Source organism: Hylobates moloch, unplaced genomic scaffold, assembly GCF_009828535.3.
Source record: "Hylobates moloch isolate HMO894 unplaced genomic scaffold, HMol_V3 SCAFFOLD_21, whole genome shotgun sequence".
In the NCBI taxonomy this organism is placed as follows: Eukaryota; Metazoa; Chordata; class Mammalia; order Primates; family Hylobatidae; genus Hylobates; species Hylobates moloch.
Genome location: NW_026652296.1, coordinates 9,841,926 through 9,867,773, shown reverse-complemented (window position 1 = coordinate 9,867,773; position 25,848 = coordinate 9,841,926). Strand labels below are relative to the sequence as shown.

The following is a 25,848-nucleotide window of genomic DNA, read 5'->3' as shown; positions in this document are numbered from 1 at the left end:
GATGATGCCTGAGGGACAAGGTGAAAGCTGGGCAGCCAGAGGTCTGGCCCCCTGACCCTTCATCAATTTAAGTGTTCACCTAAAATCGTATTTGAAAGCGGGGGAAGATGCCTCAGTACTTAAACAAGAAAAACAGACTGACTTAAACAAGAAAAACAGACTGAGGATACTTTATAATACACCAATTTAGATTTAGGGAGAGTGTGAGGTGAGGAACACTTCCCAGTTTACTTCACTCTAAACAGGTATTGCAGCAAGGCAGGGACACAGCATAAAGAGTGAGTCTAGCACTCCACTGCCTACATAAGAACTCCACAGGCATACAGCCACTTGCTGTCACTGTAAGTGGACAATCTGGCTTAAGATCAATGTGAAAAAGGGAAATAATTCACAAGTAGCCCTTAAGGGGTGCTTTAGGGGAAAACTCTCAAACTGTGTCTTTCCTCTGCCCTCACACCACACAGAAGTCGTGAAGTCGTCTTCTGTGACCAAACGTGTGGGGTTTTTTTCCCAAGCAGCGGACACCAGCTGAGTATCCTCTAATTCGGTTCTGACACTGTCTACCTGGATACAGTGTCATATTCTACAAGATGGGGGCTCAGTCTCCAAGACTGCTCTCTCCTTCTTCAGACTCCAACTGTAAGTCTGGGCCTTCAGAACTTCTGACTGACGCTTCAAGCTGGGGTTGCCAAGACCCCTTCCTTGAGTTCTATTAATTTGCTGAAGCATCTCACAAAACTTGGGGAAACACTTATGTTTACCGGTTTATTATAAAAAATACGGATAAAGAAACGCATAAGGGCACTGGACTTCCATACCCTCTCTGGAGGCGCCACCCTCCAGGTGTGTTCAACTATCTGGAAGCTCTCTGAACCCAGTCCTGCTTTTTTTTTTTTTTTAAGACGGAGTCTCACTCTGTCCCCCAGGCTGGAGTGCAGTGGTGCAATCTCGGCTCACTGCAACCTCTGCCTCCCAGGTTCAAGCAATTCTCCTGCCTCAGCCTCCTGAGTAGCTGGATTATAGGCCCCCACCACTAAGCCCAACTAATTTTTTTTGTATTTTTAGTAGAGATGGGGTTTCACCACGATGGCCGGGCTGGTCTCAAACTCCTAAACTTGTGATACGCCCACCCCCTGCCTCCCAAAGTGCTGGGATTACAGGCGTGAGCCACTGCACCTGGCCCCTCCTGGGTTTTTATAAAAGCTTCATGTAGGAATCCTTACTTTCCTTCCCTGGGGTATAGGGCCAACACCCTCTCTCTAGGGAGGATCTCAAGACCTACAATCAGAAAGCTGGGTAAAGATTAGAATCTTGCCTTAGGACACGTGTAAGGAGAGCAGGAGAAGGCCAGAGATTATTTTCTGAGACCTAACGCACCCTAACACGGTAATGGGGTTTTGGGTGTTATCAGCCAGGAACTGTGGTGGATGAAAACCAGCATGTATCACACCACAAGAGGACACGCAGATATGTCCATTTATAAATTATTTCAGAAGCATGCCAAGTCTTTGTATCTAAATGACATAAAACGTTATTTTGATCCCCTAATAATACATTTTTATGCTCTACCAAAACTACTCAGAAATAATTTCCCACAATAGGAAATCTATTTCTTTCACCATTCTTAACAGAATAATTTATTTTAAACTATGTTCTCAAGTTTTTCTAAGCCATTTCCCAGGATCAAGGCTTCACCAAAGGTAGCTTTTCAAAAGCATTCTTGTACAAGGTTTTGCCACTTGATGGCTCAATTTTTCACACTTTCCTCAGAGAAGTTTTATTTGCATTTTTTTGTTGCTGTTTATTTATTTATTTATTTTTTTTGAGACAGAGTCTCACTCTGTCACCCAGGCTGGAGTGCAGCGGTACCATCTTGGCTCACTGCAACCTCCGCCTCCTGGGTTCAAGTGATTCTCCTGCCTCAGCCTTCCACGTAGCTGAGACTACATGTGAGTGCCACCACACCAGGATAATTTTTGTATTTTTAGTAGAGACGGGGTTTCACCATGTTGGCCAGGCTGGTCTCGAACTCCTGACCTCAGGTGACCCGCCAGCCTTGGCCTCCCAAAGTGCCACCGCACCCATCCTCTTGTTGCTGTTTTTAAGTGTAACTGATCTTGAAGCAGGATTCTGAGCACTTCTTGCATTTGGATACTCCCAGTCTCAGCTCACTTCTTTCACAAGAGCAAGGATTCTGTCAACCTAAATTTATAATTAGAATTTAAAATTTTAATAAATTTCACCATATTTCCACTAGACAGGAGTTCCTCAAGAGACCCCTCAAAAGGTTCTCAAGTCATGAGCTTCCACCAGAAGAGCAGAGCTTTACAGATTGTCAACTGAAGCACAGGTTTCCACAAGCTCTTAAATGGAGCATGAAGGATTCAGAAAAAGAAAGGGTAAAAGCCAGCAATTATCTAAGAAAAAAATAACTGCTCAGGAGAGACTGTCTTAAACTAAAAAACTGGGAAAAGGGAACATAAACAAAGTTTCTTTTTAGATTCATATACAGTTAACTTCAAAGCAGAAATATGCTACTCCAATTAACTGCCACTTGCACAATTTACACCCATACTCTCTCTGCTGGGGGTGTGGCTAGCTTCTTTACATGTAGACGCCACTGGGATCCTTGGGTTTAAGTTCACATGGAAGCATAAAACCTCACTGTGAAATGGGAAGCATTCATGTGAGCCCCCATTAGCCAAACAACTTACAAGAGCACCATAAAGGCCTGTGTTGCAAGCACAGGCCTGGGAACCAGCCCAGACATATTCTGTGGCTCATTTCATCATTGTATGTGGTAGTGCCTTGATTTCCCTACTTGTGAAACAAGGATAGTCCTCAGAAAATTGGGAATAGTTTATAAACTGCTTGGAAAATAAAACGGACAAGCCATCAATACTATAATACCATAAAGGCCAGCAAGGGGGCCTTTACACTTAAATAGCACATCCTTATTAAAGTCATCACAGTCACATGAGAAGTGACATATAAACACAACCCACAGCTAAGTGACTCAATCACAAATCTATACCCTTACTGAAGAGGGTATTAGGATATGCAGATTCATTTTTAATTCTAACAGCTGGTCAAACAATGCATGACTCTTTTATATTATGTGTATGCTTTTAAATTAAATCTTTAACTTAAATCTAAAACTGTGGCATATATTCAGAACAGCCTTCCCTTTGTAAACTCTATCCAACGTTGTCTATGCTTTCCTCTTATTTTCTAAATCTTTATTTCTAGAACACTGCTGAAATTTTTGAGAGGTTCCAGGCTTTCTCTAGCTGCTGCCTCGGAACCAAGGTAGAGCTCAATAATACCAAAGCTTGTGAGTGAAATCTCAGGGAACTCCTTAAGGCAGAGGACTGAATTAATACACAGAGATGACAGGACCCAGGACTAAAACAGTAATATGAATTTTGCATTTTTCATTCATTAGAAATAAAAACGTGTGCCCTGCAATCAAAACTGTCACTTTCCACAGTTGGCTCAATTTTTATCTGTGACTTCACACACACACACACACTACATAATCAAGTTGGCTTATATATACCAACTTGAGAAGCATGATAATATGTGAGGAGAGCCTTCTCATTCCAGTGAAGCAGAATATGAATTCTCACTTAAGCTGACCCCAAAACTGGCAGATCGCAAAGGTAGGTCATAACGTAACGCAGGTGTAGGGAGTACTAATACACTGAGAGGATGAAGGAACACAATCATCCTCTCCTCACTTTCTAATTAACAGGATCAGACAAACAACAAAAAACCATGAAGTCACAATGGCCACCCACAATGGGCAAAGCATGGATGGCTTATCCAATAAAGTATCTCAACAATCAAGGTGGAAAGTGCCAATGTAAAAACAAGAAACAGCTTTTACATTCAAAGTATCAATTCAGTTAATTAGCATGGGGCTTTGGTTTATACTATTCTCAAACACTGAGTTTCCAAACTAACAACATAAAAGGTATTAACTGGCAGTAATGTACATCAGCAAAATACGGCATTTACTCCAGTTACTATCACAAGCTCTTACAAAACTAGGAGAGGGGCTGGGTGCTGTGGCTCACGCCTGTAATCCCAGCACTTGGGGAGGCCAAGGCAGGCGGATCACCAGAGGTCAGGAGTTTAAGACCAGCCTGGCCAACATGGCAAAACCCCATCTCTTAAAATACAAAAATTAACCAAGCGTTGTGGCAGGCACCTATAATCCCAGCCACTCAGAGGCTGAGCCAGGAAAATCGCTTGAACCCGGGAAGCAGAGGTAGCAGTGAGCCGACATTGGGCCACCGCACCCCAGCCTGGGAGACAGAGCAAGACTGTCAAACAAACAACATACAAAAACTAGGAGAGGAAAAACTTTAAGTTTATACAATGCTAATAACAAGTCAAGCTCTGTGAATCCAACTATAATTAAATTACTTACACATAGGGCAGCAATGTTTCTCTTAATGTACATGCCTCTCAGGCAAGAGAATGAAGGTTAAACTCCCATTGAAAGTTATTTTACCTTATGTAAGACATAACAGACTTTATGATGCTCTTTTAAAAAGTCCTTTGGAACTCCAGGTTGAACAAGTAGCTTATTTACACAACAGTCATGGGTACTTTGGTGTAAACCACAATAATGCTTCTAATGTTGCAAAATAAAAACTTCCAATTTTTTTCTTTCATATCACTTTAAAAATCTTTATTTCACTAAGATTTAAATGGGTTACTTGGAAAAAATATGTATATAAAGTTTAATTCTAGTATTTTTTTTTTTTACTACACTTAGATGTATTGTCCCCAAACTACACCTGATACTTGAACTTTTCATCTGTATTTAACATGACAATCATTTCCAGCTCTAGAAAACCCACATGTATTTTATGTGTATGTGTACATACATACACACACTCCAATTATGAAATCAACTGGCCTAGGTCTATTACAATTTATGCAATTTTGTTACTTATATATGATTCTCAAAAGAAACACAAATGAAGTTTTTTTTTTACCCTATGAGGTATCAATCTCTACTTTCTCCTTTACAAAACAGCTATCTTCCTTATTAAGTTGCAATTTTCAAAATAAAATTTGTAGCCAGTATCATCTTATTCAACCAATAATCTGCTGAGTATTTTAGTTTTCAAAATACTTTTTAATACTTTCAAAACTTGTAAGTAGTTACAAGGAAAGCAACAACTTCACATAGTATGCCTTATATACCTATGCTTTTAATAATCGAATATAAATAATAAGCCATTTTTGCCTGATAAAAGCCTATTGGTTGGTTACTTGCAAGTGGTACCAAAACAATCTGTTCAAGGTTGTGAAGTTCTTATTTTATTATAAATAGTATTAAAACTCTTTCTGCACTCTGGTATAAGGAGAAATAGATAAACTTAAGCAAAGCAAAACAAATTCACAGTGGGCATGTATAAAATCAATGACTTCCAAGGTTGGAAGGGCCAAGGGTCATTAACAGATTTTCAGCCCAATCTCCTATATTTTCTATACAGGAACTGTAAGAACCAAAATCAAAGAGTTTAGTTTCAATATATAGCTCCTGATAAGCTAGTCTCAGGAAATTTTTCAACAAAGGCCAAGATAGAGAAGGAATTTTTACTTAAAGTTCAGTTAAACAGAATACCCATTCTCCACACTCTAGTTAATTGAGCCTTTTACTATACTTTAATGAAGTATATAGTTTACCTACTATAAATTCCAGTCTTCAAGTCCAATTGTTTCACTTTTTTTTTTGGTAGAGACAGGGTCTCATTATGTTGCCCAAGCTGGTCTTGAACTTCTGGCCTCAAGTGATCCTCCTGCCTCAGCCTCCCAAAGTTTTGGGATTACAGGCGTGAGCCACCTCACCTGGCCTCACCTTATTTTTTGAGTGTTAAAACCAAGAAACCTTTGAAACTGTAGAATACATGCTTTCTAAGAGCTCACAGCAAGTTTTCCTTTAAGGGAAAATGGCTGTTACCACTTAGGACATCATTCAACACTGTATCTCATTTGCTAAATCAAACAAAAGCCCCTCGACAAACTTCATTTCAAACATTCCCTCAAAAAAGTTGTCTTCAAATTACATGCTCATTTTCAGAACTTAAATAATGGCATATAAAACACCAAATAAAGATAAAAACTATACCTGCCTACAAATACTATACAGTATTTAAAAATTTAAATAATCCCATTTAAATATGTGGTTTTTCACAATGACTAAGAAATTGTAGAAGCAATGTCTCTAGTCAAATACCTGTACCAAAGGGCCTCCTTTTCACTCACCAAAATGTTACTTGGTAGCAATTCTCCAATGAAAAATTATCCTGTTAAGCACCAACTGGTTAACTAGGTATCAAAGAATACCCCCAATTCAGTTCCCCATAAACTTATCTTGCTGTATTTATGTAACATAGTTGTAACAAAGTCTTAAAGGTACCCACAAACATCAACCACTGTCAATCTTTGGTAGCAAGAACAAGTTCATGGAAAAGCATGTTTTCATCAGACATTTAAGGCTTTTAGAAGCTTAGCAACTCTAGAGATTGGGTTATCAAAGTAATAGTAACTGAATACTTATACTTTATACAAAGGGGTGTAGAATGCAAATGATTACAATATTAGCATCTGTAAAAATTTCTCTTAAAAAAGCTGTAAGTAATTTATGTTAATAAGTGTTCAGAACCCACTACTGCAACCAGCTCTAACCGGTTCCTTGAGGAATGTGGCTAGGCTGAAATTTTGGAAGTGTTGGTTTTGGTGGTGACCAAGGAGGAGGAAGTCTCTGGCTTCCCTGTTGCTGCAGTTCCCACCCTCCAAAACGAATATACCCACCGGTGTGAATTGACAATGTGGTCCAAAGAGCAAGGCAGGAAACGGAGTCCAGATCCTCAAAATGGTAGTACAGGGCATAACCACTAGGCCACCTATCAGTTCAGTACAAAAAGTACAACCCTGCGCATCATGGTGTAAAAGCTGGGGCCTAGGTTTCGCATTGTGCATCTCACACCTATGGAAATAACAAGAGGAGTAAAATCTATGGAAATCAACACACCCTAAGAAGATGGGTGCTCACAGAAGACTGGTATCAACATTTTTGTAAAGGTGGTTGGCTGCTGGGATAATGAATGGCAATTACAAGTCCAAATTTGGAGGGAAACGAAATTTTTACAATCAACACTTGAGTTCGACAATGAAGAACCCAACATGGGCTTGATGTTTACCAACAAGTCTTTGCAAATCATGACACCCATCTACACACTTAATCCAACATCTCTCAAGAATGATTTTTAACTCTCAAAGAATTGGAAAGATTTGGCCTATGAAGAAGGGAGTTAACCAGCTATGCCCCCAAACCTGTTACTTTCAGGTTTCAAACCTTCTCCTTTACCATCAGACTTAGGAAAGAGATGGTGACACATTCAAAACTTGAGGTGGAAGAACTCCAGAGGAAGGGAATCCGAACCAAGGATGTGCCAAGGTGATTCGTCAAGAACAAATGTGGACTGGGGGCCAACAGTTTTGAAAAAGTAAAAGGAGAAAACTTCTAAAATGCAGGGTGGGCTCTTTAAAATAAGTAAAATCACTGCTCTTGACTCACTTAATCCTTCGCCATGTTGCTGTCAGCTCACCAACTAAGAGTGCGAGTGTGTCTTGCTGGGCCCATTTTCCCATGGTCTGTAGAAGGCGCTGTGAAGCACATCCTGTTCTAGCTCGGGGGCCCTTCCCCCCTCTGCAGCCTTACCCAGTGCAGAGAATGCGCCCCCTACTGACTCCAACACTCATCGCCTTTAGCCGACTTGGCTGCGGTGCATTTTGGGTGGGGGCTGGTATTTTCTCCATGGCCATAAACCAGAAGCAACAATGCAGATTTCTAAAGAAACTGTATCAAGCTATCCAAGAGATTTTTTTTTTTTTTTCATTCTGAAGGTTCAAGACACAGGCACAAGAAGCATCAGGGATGGGAACTGGGTGTGTGGGGATGGACATCATTAACATGACAAACACAGAAACAGTTTGGTTCTTTTTCCCTCCTAAGCCTTTGTCTGTGAAATGGGGTTATGGCAAGAAGTGTCCAGATGAACTGGTAAAAGCAAGAAGATTAAGACGACTTCGTGTGTGGGGTGTGTGTGTGTGGCTAAAAAGGATATCAGACCTAGAGTCTTGGTCTTGGGCAGAAGAGGAAGAGAAGCAATCGCGCCTTTTCCAGCAGACAGGGATCAAGGTTGGGGGGGAGGGGAAAGCAGGCAGGCCGCCCAGAAGAAAGAAGAGGTGAATACGAGGGTGTTCACAAAACTACTCCCCATTCATTACATTAAAAGAAAACCTTTTTGCAGCTCTCTGGATTTCCATTTTCTACCACCTTACTGCAAACTTGGAGCTCAGAATGTTCGAAAGAGGTGCTGACCAGGCAGCTGAGATTGGGGAAAAAGGATGGTGGTGAACTGTGGTCAGGACAGGAGGGAAGCTGGCAGGTTGGGGAGGAAGGATTGCACAGGGGAGGCAAAGACTTTCACTCCATGCCATGCATGCTCCCCGCCCCCCCAACCCCGTCCCCCCTCCCCCAGGTAAGGGTGGGCAGACCTGGCAGAAGGCTGGTTCCAGGCATGGGGGTGTGCGTGGGGGGGCTCCTTTTGGGGGTGGGGGGCGGACGGGATTAGTTCCAGGGATGGGAGAAGCTCGGTTCTGGCTGGGGGCGGGGTGGGGGAGATGCCCTTAGCTGCAAAAGCTCCGGGCGGCCAGGCAGGCTGCTGGCCTCGGTGGGCTCACGGGGCGGAGAAGGGGATCGGGCTGCAGGAGAAGGCGCCTGGATCTCCAGAGCAGAGTCGGGTAGCGGTCCGTGCCGGGACGGGCGACCCGTCGGCGCCGGGGTGTGCAAAGGAGCGTGTGTGAGGCTGGAGGGCGGCGATGCGAACAACAATGCGCCCGCGCCCGGGGCCGGGCTGGCGGCAGCGCGGGCCGGGGTCGGGAGGCAGGGCAGGGCCGCAGGTCCGCGCGCGGCGGCGCCGGGCTTACCTTGACTCGGCCTCGAGGCGCGCGCGGGGCCGGCGTGCTCGGGGGCCGGACAGCGGCGGCGGCGGCGGCGGGCGGATGGCGGCAGCACGGCGGTGGCGGCAGCGGGGAGGGCGCGCCCGGGGCCTCGTCGCGCTCCGGCTCGGCGGACTCCGGCTCGCGCCGCGGCCGCGGGTGCTGCCGGGGGGCGCGGCGGGCGCAGCAGAGCGGCGGGCGGCGGCGGCGTCGTCGAGCGGTGCAGACAAAGGAGGGGCGGAGGGAGGAGACGGAGGGTGTGGGAGAGGCGGCTTCACCGGCGCGGGCGGCGGCGGCCGCGCTCCTCTCGCTCCTCAGCAGCGGGGACCGAGAGAGGGAGCTGTGTCTGAGAAGACGCCAAAATCCCCCTTAGCGCTGCCTGCGGGAGGGGGAGGGGGCACAAGATGGCGGCGGCCGGGGGGGCGGGAGTTCAGCTCATGGATCCCGGCGGGCGGCGGAGGGGAGACCGGGCCGGCGGAGGCGGCGGCGGCAACGGGCGGGGGAGGGGGCTGATCCCGCGTATCCCCTCAGCAGACAATACAAGCGCCTCGGACCGAGTCCCCGAACCTGCCCTAGCCAAAATGGCGGCCGAGAAAGAGCGGAAGTGACGTAAGTGCCTTATTAGCATAAGAGGACTCATTGTCCAGCTAAATAGGGGGGGCAGTGGGGACAGCACCCTAACCCCATTTTCCCCAGGGGGGGGTTCCTCTTACTCCCACCCCTGCTTGCACTTAACTTTTCCTGAGGGAGGGTGCTCTCTGCACCCCCACCCCCGCCTGAGGGAAATTATATAATCCCCACTGAGGGGGGAACTCTCGCGAGAACCAGGCGGATTTGCCATTGACCCACTAGGAGGCGCCGCGGATAATGGCCGCAGTGCGCTCCCGGGGCCCGTGTGCTCGGCGGGCGCCTTCCTCTGGCCGCAGCGCCGGCGGCGGAGGCAGAAGCAGCGGGCCGCAGCACGCCCAGCACTCAGTCAGGTGGCCGTGCTGGGGATCCCTGCGCGGGCCCAGCTGGGCCTGGACTACATCTGGCGGGAGGGGTGTGCGGGGCGGCCTGGGGCGGCTCCACGTGCTCAGATGCCCGCGCTTCCACGGCTGAGAAGCGGCGGGAAGGCGCCGGGACACCTGGCCGGTCGCCCCTGACGCCTCCTGCCTTAAATGAGGTGTGAGGGCCTCGTGCTTCACACAGCGACTTGAGATGAGACACAACCTCATGGATGCCTTAGCCCTTCCTGGTGGGGTATTCGGTGCAGAGGGGCCGAGATTTTATTAAGGTCCGCCGTTACCCTGTGACTTGACATTCTTCCCAGTCACAGTGATGGACTCTTCTCTTTGACCTGAATAAGAAAAAAAAAATGGGAATCCTAGTGCCTTGAGGCCACCCAACCGGTGAAACTTAAGGATGAGAAGTGATGTTGCCAATAGGGGCATTGGCTCTCTGCAAGATCTTCAAACAACACACTTTGTAGTCCTAGGGACACAGCTTTCGGTGCTCCCACAATCTGGGTAGCATAAGACAGCACATGGTTGCTTTGTAAATTTAGGTCAATCCCAACCAATACATCATCTCAACATTTTTGAACCAACCTTTTAAAGTAGGTTGGTTAAAGTAACATTATGATTTAAAGTATCATTGGTTGGTTAAATGTATTGACAAGTAATAGATGTCAATAGTGAAGAATTAACCAAGCCTGTTTCCTTAATATGTGATCTTTACCTAAGTACACCTGTCTTTTGCTGTTTCTTTACATTTCAAGTTAACATAGTTTCAAGCCATACTTAACATCCGAAAATAATCTGAGTTCGCTGCAAGTAGTATAAATTGTGGTTACACATAGCTGTTCAACATCTAAGACTTCAGTTAGCCCTGTTTAAGAAACTTTTATACAACACATTTCTGCAATTGTGATAAAATGTATCTTTAAAAACCAAGTCAGTATTTCAAGGGAAAACAGCTGAAAAAAGTCGTGGAAAAGGGTTGGGGCAAAGCATTTGACTCAGAGAACTAAAGAATCTAATTACCCACTGCAGAAGACAGATAAAAACTAATATGAAATAAGCAAAGTAAGTTTAAGTTTAGTTTTCCTTAGATATACTTAGATTCCATATAGTGATAATACAAATACAAAGGGAAAACATCTGGATTTCATCTTTGGCCTCATTTACAAAGCAAAATGGGATGCTGGATTCAGATGTAAATATTTAATTTTACAGTGTTTAAGCACCAGATTTACTACAAAAATGCATCCAAATATTCCAGATTCTTTTCTAAATGACTTCCAAATGCTTTGAGTCTTCACTGCTCAAATACTCTCTCTATGGTAAATTCCAAGAGTGACAGTGTTGTGATAATGATTGTGCAAATAACTGAAAAGATTTAAAGGGCAAACGTTATCTACTCTAGTATCTGAGAAGGCAGTACTATCTCTATATTAGGTTCTCTAAGGTTGTTACTTAATTTCTGCTCCACATACTTGACACTGAGTGAGTTGAGGTTAAGAAAAAATAACTGCTAACCACTCCAAAAAAACTGAGAATATTACATTTCTATTATCTTAAAACTAATTTCACATCAAGCACTGATGAATTTTCTTGTTGTTATGAATGAGAAGTCTCTTCCCCAAGGAAAGCAGTTCCCTCACTGGCCAGCTGGACAGTTCTGGACATAAGGGAAACAGAACAAGAGTGGCCCTTATTGGAATGTGTACTATGGGTTCAACTATAGACGTGTGGGAGGGGGTGGTTTTAATGTTCGAAATGACACCACAGGTTTTATAGTCTGGGATTCATTTCTGGTAGAATCTGTCAGAGAGAAATGCAAATGAAAAATCAGACTTTCAATTTTTTTTTTCTTTTAAAAAAGGCAGGGTCTCACTCTGTTGTCCAGGCATGATCACAGCTCACTGCAGCCTTGACCTCCCAGACTCAGGTGAACCTCCCACCTCAGCCTCCCAAGTAGCTGGGACCACAGGTGAATGCCACCACACCCAGCTTATTTTTTTATATTTTTGTAGAGACAGGATCTCCCTATGTTCCCTAGGCTGGTCTCAAATGCCTGTGCTCAAGCCATCCTCTTGCCTTGGCCTCCCAAAGTGCTGGAATTATAGACACGGGCCACTGTGCCCGGCCTCAATTTCTTCAGCAGCCAAATTAAGCCAGGAAAATATAGTAATGAGGAATACTGTTCAATAAATAATTTAGAGACACCTCTTTTATTTCCAGAAGAAAGTCAACTTGAACTTACTTACTAAAAGCATGCCCTTACTCAAATTTTAAAAGATACTATATGACCATAACCTATGCTACAGTTAGAAATTAACTGATCTCTTCTGAAATACCTACTTTAGAGAAAGTGGGTAAACATAATATTTGCCCTGGCTTTATTGGATAGCTTAGCCCGAATTTTAACTGGCAGAACACTTTTCTAAATGGAGAGAACAGCTTAAGGCAGAGATTTTTCAAATTAGTAGGGATGTGAGCTTTGCTGAGGGTCTTTAAATAATATGAAAACAAGTCTTTTGAGAAAAAAATTGTTATATAATTCAGTAAGATGTTTAAAAATTACTGTAGCAGCTAAGTTTCTGCCTCAGTGTCATTAATATTTTTCCTTACTGATAGAGGTTATTGCTCAAAAGAGAAAAAAACGGCTATGTAATCAACTGCTGTCAAATTGTTTCCCAATTCATAATATGCATTTTAAACAGACCTGCTTTCATAGATGAAATGTTTCATCAATTCAACAGCTGAAAAGAACCCAACTGTAAATGCCTGCTCGAAATGTATTTTCTAGTTTAAGAAATTTGAGATATATTTTTAAGGAAAGGGCAGAGGTGTGTATTTCTTTTTCAATTCATACAGACACAGCCATGAACATTTCATCAGTTAACATTATCTTCTGAGATCTATTAGGTATAAAGATCTATGATTCCAGTTTTTATAAAGACTATTTCAAATTATTCCCCATGTAAAAAATTCTACATTCATACTCTAATGAAGGCAGCAATACTTTATGCAAAAAAAAAAAAATACATTTATTTACAGGTCTCAATACAGCAAAATGTAAACGAAAATTGAGAACATTGCTCATTAGGCTAGCAACTTTAAAATTATTTAATTTGAAATATAAAATAGGTGGTCTTCATAAAAAGATGCATGAAATTTACCTTACCTTATATTTTATACTTTAAGAGTACATTTTATAAAAATCAGTAACCAGGCTTCTTTCATGTTTAAACTGAAATGAACGTAAGTATAAATGAGTATCTTTCTTTTATGTAGTAGCAAAAAGAGTCAATAATCCTTTCAAGAAAGACACTATTTCATTTCCTCCCAACTTGGATTCACCATAAACACGATCCACAAATGATATTGGAACCTAGTTAAAAAAAAAAAAAAAAAAAAAAATTAACGTTAGTCTTTAAAAACAATTAGGCAGCTTAGCAGGTATACCACATTACCAACACAACAGAAATAGGATTAGTCCTACAACAGAGGTCCTTTAAGTATAAAATTAGCGGATAATTAAAGCAACTGTGTGTATCTCCAAGTCTTTAAAATTAAACATGCATTATCTAAAGAAAAGTCATATGAACCAAATCTACAACTGTTTAAAAAGCACTGATTCTAGGTATTACCTTGGTTTATTCAAGTTTCAGTTTGCATTTCAAGGAAAAATTATACTCCAAAAGTAAAATGGCCTTTTGCATAATTTTTCAGTTGTCAAATTTAGCTATAATGGTTTAGCATTAAGTAAAATAGCTTGTAACTTCCACAAGAGAAGTGACATTCCATAGCTATTTTCTTGCTCTGAATGAGTTTTACTATTAAATGAGGAGAGTCTTCCCTACCCTAAGAGCTCACTAACTAGCCCTAAATATTACAGATCACCACCTCCTTGCTCTGTAATTCCTGGTCTTCACTTTCTAACAGGAAATGGACATATGGAACTCATCATTCATTTTAAAGTATGGTGGCCATTGGCAGTGACAAAAGGAAAAGAAGCAAAGAGACTCAGTCCATAATGCTGATTAGTTAGAAGAAAGGGCTAGCATTGAGAAAGTACCAGGAACTTTTAATTATTTAAAAGAAAATGCTGACTGTTAATGTTTTAAATCTTACTGTTCAAATGTACTAATGTGAATTTTTACCCTTTGTGCGTGAACATTCTAAACAACTAGAAGACCTCCACAATTTAGCAGTTATGAAAGTTAAACTTTTTATTATAAAAATCCTAAACCTTACTGCTCCTTTACGAGGAACATGACACACTATTTAGCATCAGTTGCATACCTCGCCAATAGTATAATTCAACTGTCTTGCCCGAACAATCATCTCCATCTGGAAGACGTAGCCTTTAGAAACACATTTTTCTATTAATTTCTCTAGAACTTCTTTTCGGTATAATCTGTAAGAAATCAAAAATATATATCAACTTCTGGATAAATACACATGCCTACATGTATCCTGACCTTTCAAAGAGTTCACTGGTATGTATAAAGCCTAAAACTTTCACTGGCTATTGGTAAACAGAAAAGCTCGCACACTTGATGATTATGATACATTTGTCCTAAGCAAGAAAGGCCATTAAATATTTGCTAAATAACTTACAATAATTTTGAAAATGAATTCTCAGTATCTTTTATAAAATTATTTTCCCACCATACTATCAGAAATTAGTGAAATACAGTAAAATGAATCATTTGATGCAGAACCATCCATTATTTTATTTAAGATTTCCCTAAAATTTAAAGTTGAAAGAAACTGTTCCAAACATTGAAACAACAGGGTGGACAGATGATCATGAAGCAACAATATATATTAGATGACAAGAAAGAACCTCATAATTCACAGTCATTTCCCAATAAATGTTTATGATGAGTTTCGATTTCTCATGATTTCCTTTATAAATTCCCCAGAATAAACTAAGTTGCTTTAGGATGAGCTTGGGAAACTAGGTTAAAACAGGAACGAGGCATCACAGGATAGAAACAATCCTGGTGGGATTCACCTATCACCAATTGAGGTCACAGACACTTAGCAGTGGGTGAATGTGCAGCCTAACTTTAGATGGACTGCAGGCCAAACACCAGATTTACAAAGACAGCAGAGTTGGGCAGTCCAGTGGATAAACCCAAGCACTTTCTTCAGTAACTAAATAGCAGGGAGCTCCCTATTTTCAGAGTCACACCCTTTTTTTTTTTTAAAGATCAGTGTCTCAGTAGGGAGGCAGCAATTTCTACCTTTTTTTGTGGGGAGAGGGGAGAAAGCAAGAAGAGGCAGTTTGGTGTAACTTTGTTCTCTTCAAAGTTAAGGCCATCTGGACCTACTATGCCTTAGGGTTTCACCCTGAATCCACATTTTTTTCCCCTCAGACTTTTAAGGCGGCCTTAGCTTTTGACTATGAAGTGGGTATAAGACAGCACAGCCCTTAGAAGAACCTGACAGCTTAATGTGTACACTCCTTTATCCACATAGTTTCTTTAAGGATTCAAAGGAATCAATTTGGAATAAATATGGAGAGAGGAGAATCTGATGGTAGCAATATTTATTCAATAACAAATATTTATTGACCAATGTACTGGGTTTCAGGTTTTTTTTTTATGTTTTGGGGTTAAGGAGCGAACTTAAAAACTCTAAATAAAGATATATAATATGTCAGATGCTGTTAGGGGAGGGAGCACTGGGATTGTGGGGTGGGAAGAACTATGATACCTACTGATGGGACTATGTTTCTGCATTACCTTTATTTATATATTTGTATTTTTGGAGACAGGGTCTCACTCTGTTGCCCAGAGTACAGTGGCACAACCATGGCTCACTGCAGCCTCAACTTTCCAGGCTCAAAAGATCCTCCTACCTTAGCCTCCCAAGTAGCTGAGACTACAGACATGTGCCACCATGCCAGGCTAAGCAAGAAAGGCCATTAAATATTTGCTAAATAACTTAGAATAACTTAGAATTTTTTGTTTTGTTTTGTTTTTGTAGAGACGGAGACTCACTATGTTGCCAGAGCTGGGGTCTTAAACTCCTGGGCTCAAGATATCCTCCATCATTGGCCTCCCAAAAGTGCTGGGATTATAGGTGTGAGCCACCACATCCAGCCAGCATTACCTTTAAAATTGGGATTAGGCTATGAAATATTTCCTCTCTTTAAGAGTTGCTTTATTCCCCTTAAGAATCATTTTCTAAGATATTTCTTTTCACTGCCACCTCCTTCCTCCCCATCCACATGATAACTTTAACACTGTGGCTAGTAAAATAAAATGTTACATGAAGCCATATAATCCCATAAATGCGATTAGGATCCAGGTGGTCTATGCTACTAAATGGCTTTATATTAGACTGTAGCCTTTCCAGGATTACTTTTCTTATTTTGTAAAAAGCACCTGCTTCCTAAATCTAGGGATTTAATGACAAAAATGAGCTTTGTCTAGCGACAAGTGAACTTTAATGCATGTATTTAAGAAACCACTCTTATGAGAAGACAATGAGATTTAACCATTAAAAAAAAAATTTTTTTTATTTTTATTTTTTTTGAGATGGAGTCTTGCTCTGTCCCCCAGGCTAGAGTGCAGTGGTGCAATCTTGGCTCACTGCAACCTCCGCCTCCCGGGTTCACGCCATTCTCCTGCCTCACCCTCCCGAGTAGCTGGGACTACAGGTGCCCGCCACCATGCCCGGCTAATTTTTTGTATTTTTAATAGAGGTGGCGTTTCACACCATGTTAGCCAGGATGGTCTCGATCTCCTGACCTCGTGATCCGCCCGCCTCAGCTTCCCAAAGTGCTGGGATTACAAGCATGAGCCACTGCGCCCGGCCTATTTAAAAAATTTTTTGGACTGGGTGTGGTGGCCCACGCCTGTAATCCCAGCACTTGGGGAGGCCGAGGCAGGAGGATCACCTGAGGTCGGGAGTTCAAGACCAGCCTGACCAACGTGGAGAAACCCCATCTCTACTAAAAATACAAAATTAGCCGGGCATGGTGGTGCATGCCTGTAATCCCAGCTACTCAGGAGGCTGAGGCAGGAGAATCTCTTGAACCCAGGAGGCGGAGGTTGTGGCGAGCCAAGATCGCACCATTGCACTCCAGCCTGGGCAACAACAGCGAAACCTTGTCTCAGAAAAAAGAAAAAAAAATTGTGCAATTAACAGGTTCACTTTTGTCTGTTTGGCTGCTCTGTCATTTATACAGAACACAGCTAATCATTGCTCTCAATACATGAAAATCCAGAACTCCCAGGCCATCCTTCAACTCCCATCCCCTCTACTAATCCTTGTATGGTTCTGATGCAGCAAAGCACCCTCACCCCATTCCTCTCCCTGCTGCATTTTTCTTCACAGCCTCTATCTTCACAACCAGTTACCAGTTACCCTAGGGTTTTTATTCAAAACCATCAAAACCGTGGCCTGTGAAATCCACACTGGCCCTTCCCTCTGTACGGAGATTTTGTGAGTGCCACTATTCTTTGCACTGTTGCCACATGGCTTTTTTTAGTGGGTCTCATCTTTGCCAGGTGAGTGCAGTGGGGATCTCTCATGCAACCTCCACCTCCAAGTAATTAGAGAAGCTCTTTATGTGGGGAAGCTTTGGGGAGAGTGATCTTCAATTTTCACTTGCACCTTTGAATATTTTGTCAAGTTTGAATTCCTTAGAATGATCAAGCATCTTTTTTGTTGTTGTTGGGGTTTTGTTTTTTTTTTTTTTTTTTTTTTTTTTTGACAGAGTCTTCCTCTGTCGCCAGACTGGAGTGCAGTGGCGCAATCTCGGCTCACTGCAACCTCTGCCTCTGGGTCTCAAGTGATTCTCTTGCCTCAGCCTCCTGAGTAGCTGGGATTACAAGCGCACGCCACCATACCCGGCTAATTTTTGTATTTTTAGTAGAGACAGGGTTTCGCCATGTTGCCCAGGCTGGTCTTAGAAACTCCTGACCTCAAGTGATCCACATGCCTTGGCCTCCCAAAGTGCTGGGATTATAGGCGCAAGCCACTGCCCATCCACTAGCCACCGCCCATCCGCAATCAGAGATCTTAATATCACAAATGACTCTTTAGCCTTAGGGTATAGCCTTCCCTCTCTTTCATCTCCAAGTTCAGCTCTCCAGTCTATTTGCTTTTTAGTTCTAGAGAGGCTTCATTTTTCTTTTTGACTGTCAACAGCCAGGTCCTAATTTGTGTGTGTGTGTGTCAATTCTCACATTTAAGGATCTAGATTTTCCTGCATTAAGCAAAGGACCCAAGAATCAGCATTATTTAGTGGAAAAAAGTATCAACTAGTAGAAATTATTAAGTAAGGTATGGGGGGCTTGGGGTCACTAAAATAGATGCAGGGGCATTTTATAGTTTCAGAGATTAAAAAAAAAAAATCTGACAAGTTTTGTCATTTTCCATGGTCAGTCACACAAAGCAGCTCACATCTACTACAGCAAATCTAGACCACCACCCCATACACCCAGAAAGACACACAAAACTCAGAGGGACCGAAGCTCTGACCAAATTAAACAACAACAATTTCCTTAAACATATGGAGAACAACGTAACAGAGAGCTCTATATAAAGAGTTTAACCTTTTCTGTAGACAATGCTGTATTCACACGAAATGCAGAAAATTAAGTATGTGCTATTCTTTGGAACAGATTATCAGTAATAGCAACATTCCAAAGAGCAGTTGAGCCTTAATACTAATGTTAACAAGCACACAAACCTGCCTTCAGCTTTTAAAGGAAAAGTACAATATGTCTCCTTGAGATGTTTAGGCTTCATTAGCAACTTCTAGGAATTTTAGTCTGCCTTTTTAGTATCCCAGAATAAAAACAAGGTGGAAATGTAAAGTGTTTCTTTAAAATATCCACTGTAAAGAAAGAAAGTTAGCCAAGAAGTTATATAAAAATAGTGGAAATTTTCACTGTACCTGAAACTTCCTGTTAAATCAGATGCTCCTGGTCTCAGCAAGATCTGAGTTAAAAAATTGGCCCCACGGCTGCCAAATAAAACAGATTTTCTTCACAAAATACAATTTATAAACAAGAGAAACACATCAAAGAACAGTGTTAAAATGCTATACTAATTTCATAAATGTAACATTAATTTCATAAAAATGTTATTTATCTAGAACAAAAGAGAAATTTTTAGTCAATGAAAGGAGACCTGGCTAGGCACGGTGGCTCATACCTGTAATCCCAAGAGGCCAAGATGGGTGGATCACTTGAGCCCAGGAGTGACCAGCCTGGACAACATGGCAAAACCCCATCACTACACACACACACACACACACACACACACACAAAAAGTGAATATATATATATATAAATTAGCTGGGCGTGGTGGTGCGTGCCTGCAGTCCCAGCTACTGGGAAGCTGAGGCAGGCAGATCACCTGAGCTCAGGAGTTCGAGGGCAACCTGGGCAACATGGTGAAACCCCATCTCTACAAAAACAAAAATTAGCCAGGCATGGCGGCGCGTGTCCACAGTCCCAGCTACTAGGGAGGCTGAAACAGGAGAATCACTTGAGCCCAGGAGGCAGAGGTTGCAGTGAGCTAAGACTTTAACCCAGGTCTGTCTGAAAGCAATCTTAATTAAAATTACACTATAATTATGGGGAAAAACCCTACATATTTAGTCCAAAAGTATGGAACAGGTCACATAAATTAAAACTGAAGGTCCAGTACAATAACTTTTGCTGAATGAGACCATTTCTACCAAAGGTCCAAAGGTTTATGCTGATTTTTCCTTAATAAAAAACATCCAGGCTCTAATCACAGGAAAAACTGTAAGAAACTATCTGGGAATATTTACTGGAAGTTATAACCTGATCCCACAAATCCCGGACAGCATGATAGCTAATCCAAATACTTGCTATGAATACATTTCCAGCAGTTAAACTAATAAGTTGTAACACATGTACCTACCTGATTATTTTTCTTTTCAAATCCCAGCCATATACACCTCCATTTCCTTTGTAGCGAGTCCCGGAGACAATATCAAAATTGCCCTCCTTTTGCTTCCTGTAGAATAAATTAACTGTCAATTAGAAAAAGCCACTGAGCTTTCAACAGTCATTTTCATGAGCTACACAAACAAAACTTTTAAGAGAAGCCGACACAGGCTGGGTACAGTGGCTCACGCCTGTAATCCCAGCACTTTGGGAGGCCGAGGCGGGTGGATCACGAGGTCAGCAGTTCAAGACCAGCCTGACCAAGACGGTGAAACCCCATCTCTACTAAAAATATAAAAATTAGCCTGGCGTGGTGGTGGGTGCCTGTAATCCCAGCTATCAGGAGGCTGAGGCAGAGAATCGCTTGAACCCAGGAAGCAGGTTGCAGTGAGCCAAGATCACACCACTGCACTCCAGCCTGGGCAACAAGAGTGAGACTCCATCTCAAAAAAAAAAAAAAAAAATTTAGGCACAGTGGCACATGCCTTTAGTCTCAGCTGTTTGGGAGCCTGCAACAGGAGGATGGCTTGAGCCAGGGAGGTTGAGGCTGCAGTGATCTGTGATTGTGCCACTGTACTCCAGCCTGGGTGACAATGGAAGACCTTGTCTCTCAAATTAAAATAATTAATTTTCCCAATACCCTTCCATTCTGTTCTTGCCTTCTCTGAAGCAAATAATACTAAAAACAGCCTGATGTCCTGCCACACTTTTCTTTGCCTAGAGAAAGATAAAGACACACATACACCCCTAGGATTTTTGGTTGCATTTACAAAATTGGGATGCAAAAAAAGTACATTTTGTGACCTGGTTTTTGTCAGTTAACAATACATATCATGGGGTCAGATGTGGTGGCTCACACCTGTAATCCCAGCACTTTGGGAGGCCGAGGCGGATGGATCACTTGAGGTCACGAGTTCGAGACTAGCCTGGCCAACATAGTGAAACTCTGTCTCTACTAAAAATACAAAAATTAGCCAGGTGTAGTGGCACGTGCCTGTATTCCCAGCTCCTCTGAAGGCTGAGGCAGGAGAACTGCTTGAACCCAGGAGGTGGAGGTTGCAGTGACTGAGACTGTGCCACTGTACTCCAGCCTGCATGACAGAGTGAGATTCCATCTCAAAACAAAAACAGTGCAAATCATGGAACCACAGACATCCCTACAGGTCAAGAGAGCTCTTTCCCATTCTTTTTAATAATTGCAAAACTACTTCATAGAATATTCAACTCACACACCTCTGTGGTTGTTTCCATGGTGCCCAACCCTCTCAACCACAATAAACAGTGCTACAATAAACTTTTTTGTTTTGCTTTGTTTTTTTTGAGATGGAGTCTCGCTCTGTTGCCAGGGTGGAGTGCAATGGCGCGATCTCGGCTCACTGCAACCTCCACCTCCTGGGTTCAAGTGATTCTCCTGCCTCAGCCTCCCAAGTAGCTGGGACTATAGGCGCACACCACCATGCCTGGCTAATTTTTTTGTATTTTTAGTAAAGACAGGGTTTCACCGTGTTCGCCAGGATGGTCTCGATCTCCTGACCTCGTGATCTGCCTGCCTCGGCCTCCCACAGTGCTGGGATTACAGGTGTGAGCCACCGTGCCTGGCCAAGCCTGAGTATTTTTAATTCTAACACATATTTTCCCAAATTTGAACACACATTTTCCAAAAGGGTTATAGCAACTTATACTTCCTTCAGCAATATTTGTGTGTCCATTTTTTACCATCTTATTGGTACTGGATATTACCGCTCTAAAAGTTTTTAACTTTGTTAAACTAATGGATAATAAAATGGTCACACACAGTTATTTTGTGTTTATTTCCTTGACTACATCCCAGGAAGAATGTCTTCTTTTATTAGCCATTTGGATTTCTTCTATAGATGGTCTGTTTGTATCTTTTTGCCCATTTTCTACTCTGCAGGTTAAAGAGGCTTTTGTATACTGGAGATATAAGCAAAAAAGGTCTAAGGTGACTTTACGCAGAGATTGAAGGATGAGCAGCAGATGGTCATCAAGGAACATGGAAACAGCATTTCAGGCAAAGGAAAATAGAACTCTGTGAACTCAGAAGCATGCTTATGGCATGGAAAGCAAAAAGGAAGGAGCACAAGGCAGAGGTCAGAAAGGGAGGCAGGGGCCAACAAACACATAGGGGCTTGAGGGACAAGGGAAGGAGCTTGGATTTTTCCCTAGATGTTAGTGGGAACTCCCTGAACTGGAGGGACAATAATCTGATTCTGTTTTTGTGTATCTAGCTTAAACTCAGAACAGCTTCCAAAATCTTATTCACAGAGGTTTTGTGATCTTTTGGGCTAAGAATTTAATTATATTGCCTACAAACAAATATAATTGTGTATATTTTACTAACATTTAACTAAATTCTTGTCTTACTGTATTAACATTTCCATGTTTAATGATAGCTAGCATGCCTGTCTTAATGAATGTATTGGAAATGATTCAGCATTTCACTATTTGGTGTGATATTTGTATTATGACTGGGTTATTTTTTATTATGCTTAAGAGGTTTCCTTCTATTCTTAAAGTTTTAACTAGAAAATGGTAGTAAATAATATCTCCTTTAGCATCTACAGACTTAACCACACTACTTTGTTAATATAATGAATGAATTATAAGTGATTACCAGTAATGAGCCATTCTGGCATTCCTGGAATAAACTCTTTTGTTCATGGTGTTTTACTCTAATAACTCAAGGCTTAATTCCATTTATCAGAGAAGCCATCTTCCACCTTTTTCTGTGGTCTGAAAGAATTCAGATAACAAAGGAACTACCTGTTGATTTGCTCCTCAGGACTCCTAAAATACATCATTTAGTCTCAAATGTGTGTTGTGTGTGTATGTGTCTACTATCTATACAGATAAATATTTTAGAGACAAGGTCTTACTCTGTCTCAGGGTCACCAAGACTAGAATGCAGAGGCATGATCATAGCTCACTGCAGCCTTGAAGTCCTGGGCTCATGTGATCCTCCCACCTGAGACTCCTGAGTAGCTGGGACTACAGGCGCATACCATTGTGCCTGGCTAATTTTTGTTATTTTTTTTTTTGTAGAGACAAGTACTTGTTTTGTTGCCCAGGCTGGTCTCAAACTGCTGACTTCAAGCAGCCCTCCTGCCTTGACCTCCCAATCTTTGTTTATATTTTTGATAGAAAAAATAGTATGTGTATTTTTGATTAATAAAAAATGAAAATAAGCCCAAAACCAGTAAGATAAATGGTTCCAGTCATATTTCTTTCAAATATGAGAAATAGTACCTACCTAATAAATTCAGGAATAAATTTTGGCTGAAATTTGGAAAGAATAAACAGTAAGTCAGTAAAATAGGCTAAGACTATCATAAATAGCTAATAAAGAAACATACCACTTACATGATGTGAGAGATCAGCATCCATAATAATTACGTAGTTTCCTGTGGCATGTTTCATTCCATGAATATATGCAGTTCCTAAAAATGAAAGTATATCCATTCAAGAAAATCAACAGAAATCTTTACATATACATTTGAACATGGAGGAAATTGTTTAGCACCTGAAGAGCACACATTAGTCCTCTATAAGTCATATTAATTGGTATTTTTCACCTTAAGTACATAGGTTCATGTATATTACATATATAATCAAGAAGGTAGCTGGCCACACACCCCCATTCAGATGTCAATTTAATAGAATAGATCATACCTCTATTTCAGTTTAGCAAATAAATAGTTTGTAAGTTCAAAAGTCTGAGATTATGTAGCAATTATCACATTCTCATGCTTTAAAAACCCATCTGGTGTTTTTTTTTAAAGCATCCCCCTAAGACACTGATGAGCTCCACATTTACAAATCAGCTTCCTACTTAATATCTCCACTTGGGTATTTCAGAAATCTCAAAGATAACATTGCAAAATCATCTTCCAGTTCTCTACCTCTCTCTTACAGGCCACCTCTCCAGGAAAGGCACCAACTATCCAACTGCTCCATCCACAGGTCTAGAGATGATTCTTGATTTCCTGCCTTTAACCATAACTTCTAAACTATAATTAAGTCCTATCGATTCTCCATCCAAAACATTTCAATTCCCTTTTCCTTCTCCACCTTCACTTAGTTCCAGGTGCTACCTTCTGATGCTTAGATGACTACCTAACAAGGCTCCCTGCTTCTGCTCTTCCAAGCTCTAAGTCCATTTCCACAAAAGCTACACACGGAGTGTCTTTTACATCGTAAGCCTGGTATGCTAGACCCTTGCTCTGGTATTTGGGGCCAAAGGCCTAGGTGACAAGTACTTAGCCAGCTCCATGCCTCAAAGTCCCACAGGGACTTGGCAGGCTAGGGTAACTTGTCAGGAGCAGAACTTGGGGATTCTTGCATTCTCTAGTCCAGACCCCTCACAAGTGTCTTATGAGCAAGGCTGAACTCTTCTAACTTATTTTGTTAAGAAGTGAATATCGGCTGGGTGTGGTGGCTAATGCCTGTAATCTCAGCACTTTGGGAGGCTGAGATGGGTGGATCACTGGAGGTCAGGGAGTTTGAGACCAGCCTAAGCAACATGGCGAAACCTCATCTCTACTAAAAATACAAAAAACTGGCCAGGCGCGGTGGCTCACGCTTGTAATCCCAGCACTTTGGGAGGCCGAGGCAGGCGGATCACCTGAGGTCGGGAATTTGAGACCAGCCTGACCAACATGGAGAAACCCCGTCTCTACTAAAAATACAAAATTAGCTGGGCATGGTGGTGCATGCCTATAATCCCAGCTACCTAGGAGGCTGAGGCAGGAGAATCGCTTGAACCCAGGAGGCAGCGATCGCGGTGAGCCGAGATCACGTCATTGCACTCCAGCCTGGGCAACAAGAGCGAAACTCCGTCTCAAACAAACAAAAATTAGCCGGGCATGGTGGTGGTACACGCCTGTAATCCCAGCTACTCGGGAGGCTGAGGCACAAGAATGGCTCAAACCCAGGAGGCAGGGGTTGCAATGAGCCAAGATTGTGCCACTGCACTCCAGCCTGGGGATCAGAGCAAGACTGTCTCAAAAAGATAAAGGAGTGAATATTTACACTTTTTGGTTTCATGGCAGTTTCCAGATTTTTTTGAATCCCAAAGAATCTTCTGGGTTCAGATACTGAGAACATTTGATGCTTGGGAATTGATGGTCTTCAAGATAGCAGACTCCAGTTAAGCATTGTGCTTTCTTCATGTTAAGTTTTAGCACAAATAAAGGCAGAGTTTCCTCTCAGAATTACTGAGCTCATACGAGCTTTTCAATAATGCTGTATTTTTAAACATACTGGAAAAGCTTCCTTCTTTAAAAATAAAGAATAACTGTTTTTGTCGCTAGGCCGGAGTGCACTGGTGTGATCTCAGCTCACTGCAACCTCTGCCTCCTGGGTTCAAGCGATTCTCCTGCCTCAGCCTCCCGAGTAGCTGGGATTACAGTTGCGTGTCACGACGCCCAGCTAATTTTTGTATTTTTGGTAGAGATGGGTTTTTACCATGTTGGCCAGGATGGTCTCGATCTCTTGACCTCGTGATCCATCCGCCTCGGCCTCCCAAAGTGCTGAGATTACAGGCATGAGCCACTGCGCCCGGCCTTAAATAAAGAGTAACTTTTTAAACTTGTAACTTAAAGAATGTTCCAAGGTTTGCAGCATGGTGGTCCAAAATGTTTGCCCTCAAACCCATTCTCTGGCCCTTCCCTACTCTGTGCTATATTGTAGTGAACTACATATTCCAGATTCTCTTGTCAACTGGCTGCCAAACAGCTTTGGGAGGTACAGGTGGAAGACTGCAGGGAGGGGAAAAGGGAAAAGTCTAAGTGGTCCTCTCTCTGTTACTCTCCCTCCTACCTCTGACTGGGAATTTCCCACAGTACTAGCTCCTGCCAGGCAGCCCCCGC

At 42.3% G+C, this 25,848-nt stretch overlaps 2 protein-coding genes and 1 long non-coding RNA gene across 10 annotated transcripts in view; 1 reads left to right on the top strand and 2 right to left on the bottom strand.

Moving 5' to 3' along the window:
* ADNP (activity dependent neuroprotector homeobox) overlaps positions 1–9,395 on the bottom strand; it is a 41,603-nt gene extending 32,208 nt beyond the window's left edge. The window contains exons 1-2 of one of the 4 annotated variants that reach the window (XM_032142895.2): positions 9,016–9,086; positions 6,835–7,009 (exon numbers count right to left, since the gene is read on the bottom strand). The gene's annotated coding sequence lies outside the window, so the exon portion shown is untranslated. Of the gene's footprint in view, positions 1–6,834; positions 8,511–9,015 lie in introns of those variants that run through there. The other 3 variants (XM_032142899.2, XM_032142896.2, XM_058432928.1) reach the window with 3 other exon arrangements.
* On the top strand, positions 9,177–22,793 carry LOC116461401 (uncharacterized). 2 transcript variants are annotated; one of them, XR_009211472.1, is made up of 3 exons: positions 9,177–9,247; positions 9,562–9,636; positions 21,876–22,793. It is a non-coding gene; the product is annotated as an uncharacterized LOC116461401 (long non-coding RNA). The 2 variants fall into 2 exon arrangements; XR_009211471.1 differs by having other exon boundaries at positions 9,180–9,284.
* DPM1 (dolichyl-phosphate mannosyltransferase subunit 1, catalytic) overlaps positions 10,250–25,848 on the bottom strand; it is a 26,108-nt gene continuing 10,509 nt past the window's right edge. For 2 of the 4 annotated variants that reach the window (XM_058432932.1, XM_032142900.2), the window contains exons 4-9: positions 23,342–23,418; positions 23,232–23,257; positions 19,935–20,030; positions 18,937–19,026; positions 14,319–14,433; positions 12,690–13,404 (exon numbers count right to left, since the gene is read on the bottom strand). In XM_058432932.1, the coding sequence (XP_058288915.1) occupies positions 13,300–13,404; positions 14,319–14,433; positions 18,937–19,026; positions 19,935–20,030; positions 23,232–23,257; positions 23,342–23,418 (509 nt within the window). In that variant the 3' untranslated portion in view covers positions 12,690–13,299. Of the gene's footprint in view, positions 10,367–12,689; positions 13,405–14,318; positions 14,434–18,936; positions 19,027–19,934; positions 20,031–23,231; positions 23,258–23,341; positions 23,419–25,848 lie in introns of those variants that run through there. The other 2 variants (XR_009211470.1, XM_032142901.3) reach the window with 2 other exon arrangements.